The sequence below is a fragment of the Bufo bufo genome, chromosome 9 (genome assembly GCF_905171765.1).
Source record: "Bufo bufo chromosome 9, aBufBuf1.1, whole genome shotgun sequence".
NCBI lineage: Eukaryota > Metazoa > Chordata > Amphibia > Anura > Bufonidae > Bufo > Bufo bufo.
Genome location: NC_053397.1, coordinates 43,363,259 through 43,368,268, shown reverse-complemented (window position 1 = coordinate 43,368,268; position 5,010 = coordinate 43,363,259). Strand labels below are relative to the sequence as shown.

Below are 5,010 nucleotides of genomic sequence, written 5' to 3'. Positions count from 1 at the left end.
AGACAATGGGGGTACATCCTAGCCCCCTTTGTGTCAGATGGGAATACCCTTTAAGCCCCGACAGTTACAATATGGAAAACAACAGTAATACAAGATAAATATATGGAGGGAGTGGACTTTTGAACTTTGCTATGGGGTCCCATGTTTTTTGTATAAGCCCATTGGTGAAAATCTCTTTAAGGAATTTGCGCAGATTTATTTCAGTAACTAACCATAAAATAACTTGGGCGTGCCATGTTTCTTTATTGATTGTGGACTGTGTGATCTTTATTGTGCACCAGTTACAATCACTTAGCTGTAGAGCAATGGGGCCTTCCCCTTTAGGGAAATGTCTGCTCCCACAGCAACTCCTGGAGCCTGGAGACGTGAGTGACCACTGGAACCTAAGTAAGCACTGCCATCCACTAGAAATCTTAAACTTAACCATTTGACTGACTACCCTAGAACACTGATACTGTAATTAACCCCCTGAGTGATATAGACCTCACTGCCTTAGTCCACCATGAATCTTTTCTTGAACACTTTCATTGCTCAAAACCTCCAGAGATAGTGGAATTAGCCCCCTGAATGCCCTAGATCACCAAGGATATTGACAGTGAAAATATTAACTGCCATAGACCACTGGGCATACAAAGATTAAAGGGGTATTTGAGTAGGCATCGGTACTTGAAGCTTACCCTAGGCCAGTGACATAATGTTCATCGATCATGTGGCTTAGGTGCAGCTCCGTTCCGTTCGAGTGAATAGGGCTTAGCTGTGATACTATGCACAGCCGCAATACAATGTGTGGCCCCGTGCTTGGTAAGGCTGCTGTGCTCACAGGAGAGACAGATGATCGTCGGGGGTCCCAGATGTCTTACCCCCACTGATCAGATACTTGATGGCCTATCCAGAGGATAGATCATCAGTTAGAAAGAACCGGAAAACACCTTTAACTGCAAGGGATATAGAAGGTTAAAACCTTCAGTGCCCTAGACCACCAGGGATGTATACAACAACATTCACTCTGCTAGACCTAATCGCTGTTTAATACTATTTACCTGGATGCCATATGGTCCTGTATATCTGACAGCTTTATACCTAATTATTAGGGTGCGGTGCACACATTTGTAGATGATACAGTACTATATTGCCCAGAAGTAGCATAGAGATCCTAAACTCTGCCTCCCATGAGCTACAAAGGCTCAGAGGGATCAATGGAAACAAGTCAATATCTTCATTACATTGGAAATGGATGCCCCACGTGAATATCAACTAAAGGGATTAGTGGTTAAAATAACAGTATCATTTTAATCCCTTGGGCGCAAGTCATACGATTTGTTTTGTTTTAAGTGACGTCATTGTTAAATATTAAATGTGAAAGGACATTGTGGTTTTGGCACCGGATAGTCTTATTGTCTCCATCTTCCACCGTGAGTGACTTCAGCCCCTGAAACTGTATAAAACAGGAGCCGTGGGCAGTTGTCATCAGTAGCTTCTGGTGAACTCCCAGTCTGCACAATGAAGAGCATCGCTATCTTTTTGCTGGTTGGTCTCAGCCTTTTCCATAATGGTAAGATACCTAATTATTAACTACTACTGAATATCTCATGACACAGTACATTATACAATAGTAATAACTGAAGGTGCATGGTCTGAAAAGTTATTTGCTGGTTTCTATCTTTAGGCTGCTAGTTATTATTTACTTCATTATTGTCTGTCTGGTTGATTTCTCTTTTTTTAAATTCAAATAATGTTTATTACGAAATGTTCTTACTTTTCTCCCTTTACAAAGCATGTATACATTTGAAATGCAAACACCTTACCCCCTCCCCCCCCTCAATCTTCTACGGTTCATTTCCCAAATGCCATCCATGAAAATCGGGATCAATTCAGACTCCGAACCATCTATGTATTATATTCCAATAGTTCATCGGTTCCCAGGGGTCTCCCTGCCACCCTCTATTAACCTAGCCTTTTATTTACGTCCATGAACCAGTCAATGGGTCTACACTATGTACCCAAGGTCTCCAGATTGTATAGAATGTACCTAATTTGCCCCCTTTTCTATACATTCCCCTTTTCTAATCTTACTAGTATATTTGTCAGATTAATAAACGAGAAGGCAGAGTATCCTGGCTTGAAATAACAATCGCTGGACTCCCAAGATACTCTTCAGATCAGTGTTTAAATCTGTAGTTAAACCCCCCAAAAAATCAGACTTTGGGACACATGGGTATGGTGACCCTATATGTCCGTTTATTAATGCCCAAGATCGGCGTCCAGTACTCCTGCATGTTGTGGCCGCTCCCAACCCCACATTTTGGAACCTGTTGTCTGATCGCATTTATGAGATTCTGGAAGCGAGATATCAGACCACTCGCCATCTCTTAAAGGGCCAACATCTGTCTCCCATCTTTCCTTAATACGTAATGGAAATGTGTTACCGTATGAAGTCAACAGGGTTGAATACACAAAAGCTATGTAGCCCTTTCTATCAGAGGAGGAGACAAGACTATCCAAAATTATATTAGGTTAAATAGTTAATAGTTAGTTAACTTCTGTTGCAATATAGCATGTCTCAATTGCAAATATTGAAAAGACATGTCTCAGAAGATTAAACTTCTCTCGTATATTTTATTAGAATCCCCGGACATAACTTGTGCTATGGTTAGAATACCATGCGCTCCCCATAACCCCAATCCCACTAGTTTAGCAAACTCTTTAAATTGAGTATGGCCCCTTTTAGACTCGCAGCCTAAGTATGTGGCAGCTCCCGTCCTGACCACCCAGCACTGATGGGGGTCACATAGCATTATACTGATTTATGATGGTATGTAACCCTTACAGCTCTGGAATGTATTGTATACAGTAACATCATGTCAGTGTTATCCAATACACTTCAAACCTCTTTCTCCCAATAGTACTGGCCATAGGTCCTGATAAAGTTCATAACCACAGGGAGAGAATACACTAAATCTCCTACAAACAATATCATGCCGTCTGCACATAGCGCCTAACGTTCATCTATAGCTCCATGTTGCAGACCAATATATTCCTTTTCCTGCCTAATTAATATCGCCAAAGGTTCAATTGCTATTGTGAACAGAAGAGGGGACAGAGGGCAACTCAGTCTGGTTGATTTCCAACTCGTATCCAGGTTGAGGTTGCTGCTCCATCTATTCACCATGCTATACACTGCAGCACTGATTGCCAAGATTTCCTACTGTTTAAAATAGCATCTTGACAGCAGGTTAGTGCACACAGTGGATTTCCATGACAACAATGATAGACTGTTTCTAAAGTAGCATGTAAACCAACAGTGATAAGTTGACATGCATATGTTAAAGGGGTTTTCCGGGCTAAAAGTATTGACCTGTCCTTATTATAGGTCATCAATATCAGATTAGTGGGGGTCCGACACACCGACCAATCAGCTGGAACTAACACAGAGGACTGAGCCAGAAGCACAGCACCATTCTTTGTCTAGTGGCCATGTTGGGTTATTGCAGCTCAGATCCCTTTCATTTGAATGGAAGCCGAGTTGAAGTAACTGAAAAAAAAAAAAACCTTTAAGGCAAATCATCGATTAATCAGTATCTGGGTATAAAACCAAAGGCTGCAAATGGCAGCTCGCTGTGGAAGCAGCCTTCATATAACGGCTTGTATGCAAAAATGTCAAAGTAATACCTGTAACAATCCAGCATACACTGTTTTCTTGCTTGACTTAGGGCTCGTATAATTTTATTTGAAATTATAATTTTTCAGGAAACTGTCAAAGTGATGCTACTGAGGACCTCGTTACAGCCATCATTAACTGTTTGACTAATGTCATTAAGGTATTTTTTGTTTTCAATCTAATGAATTAGTCATTAATGAACTGGATGGAATGAAAAATCATTTCCACGTTTGTTTCTCAGCTGATTTATTGAAACCTCTGTATAAACCTCTGTGATACTGACAGCGTGTCATGGACTTCCATGGGCAGCTGCTTATATATTGATCAATCATACTACGATTTCATGTCAAATATGTTTCACATTCTGTATGTAATATGTCCTTAAAGGGGCTCCAACCATGAAAACCGCTTCTAATGTTATATAACAGAAGAAGTCGTACCCACCTTGCTGACCCCCCGCTATTCCTGTTCTGATACTTCTCAGGTCCCTTCCGAATTTTCCTTCTAATGCCGGGATATGGGGGATGGGGGGAATCTCTGCCGCCTTCTAGAACATTGTTACCACCTAGATATACCACCTTTAATGCATTTGTTTACAGTGGGATCCTATTCTATAACATATGCGATTGTATGTCTATACAATCCAAGAAAAGCCTCATACCCAATGTGAGGAGAGCCTTAGTTGCCTTGGTTGAGACTTCAAATTTAACGTTGACCTTTGGCTAAGGGCTCATTCACACGACCGTGGTTTGGTTCCGCATCTGAGCCGCATGTTTTGTGGCTCGGGTGCGGACCCATTCACTTCAATGGGGCCGCAAAAGATGCGGACACCATCCCGTGTGCTGTCTGCATCCGTTGCTCCGTTCCGTGGCCCCCGAGTCATGTCCTATTCTTGTCCAATTTGCGGACAACAATAGGCATCTCTATAAAGGGCCGTCCGCTCCATTCCGCAAATGGCGGAAGGCACACAGGCGGCATCCATGTTTTGCGGATCCGCAATTTGCGGACCGCAAACTATAGCACGTTCGTGTGAACAAGCCCTACAGCGGAATAAGTACTTAAAGAGGAGCCGTCCCCTCTCCGGACACGTCTGATTTAGTAACTACTTGCATTCCCCATGTAATAACTGTTCTGGGGCCTCTATTCTTATGACTCCAAGTAGTGTCATTCCTTTATTATTCCTGCTAGAAGTAATGAATGAATTACTAGCAGTTTGCCACGAAGGTCCAGCTGGGTGTTACCAGTCAGGTATGTCGGGGTGGTGTCCTTGTGTGACACCATCCAATCAGTGTCAGACTGTGTAGGGGACCCCCCCCCAACTGGTAACACCATCTGGCTCTTTATTGCAAACT

The 5,010-nt window shown here is 42.4% G+C and overlaps 1 protein-coding gene across 3 annotated transcripts in view; it reads left to right on the top strand.

Annotated features, from left to right (window-relative positions):
- The first annotated feature begins 1,486 nt into the window (after positions 1-1,486).
- Positions 1,487-5,010, top strand: part of LOC120978577 — an 875,253-nt gene continuing 871,729 nt past the window's right edge. For all 3 annotated transcript variants that reach the window (XM_040406808.1, XM_040406807.1, XM_040406806.1), the window contains exons 1-2: positions 1,487-1,552; positions 3,748-3,818. In XM_040406808.1, the coding sequence (XP_040262742.1) occupies positions 1,501-1,552; positions 3,748-3,818 (123 nt within the window). In that variant the 5' untranslated portion in view covers positions 1,487-1,500. The remainder of the gene's footprint in view (positions 1,553-3,747; positions 3,819-5,010) is intronic.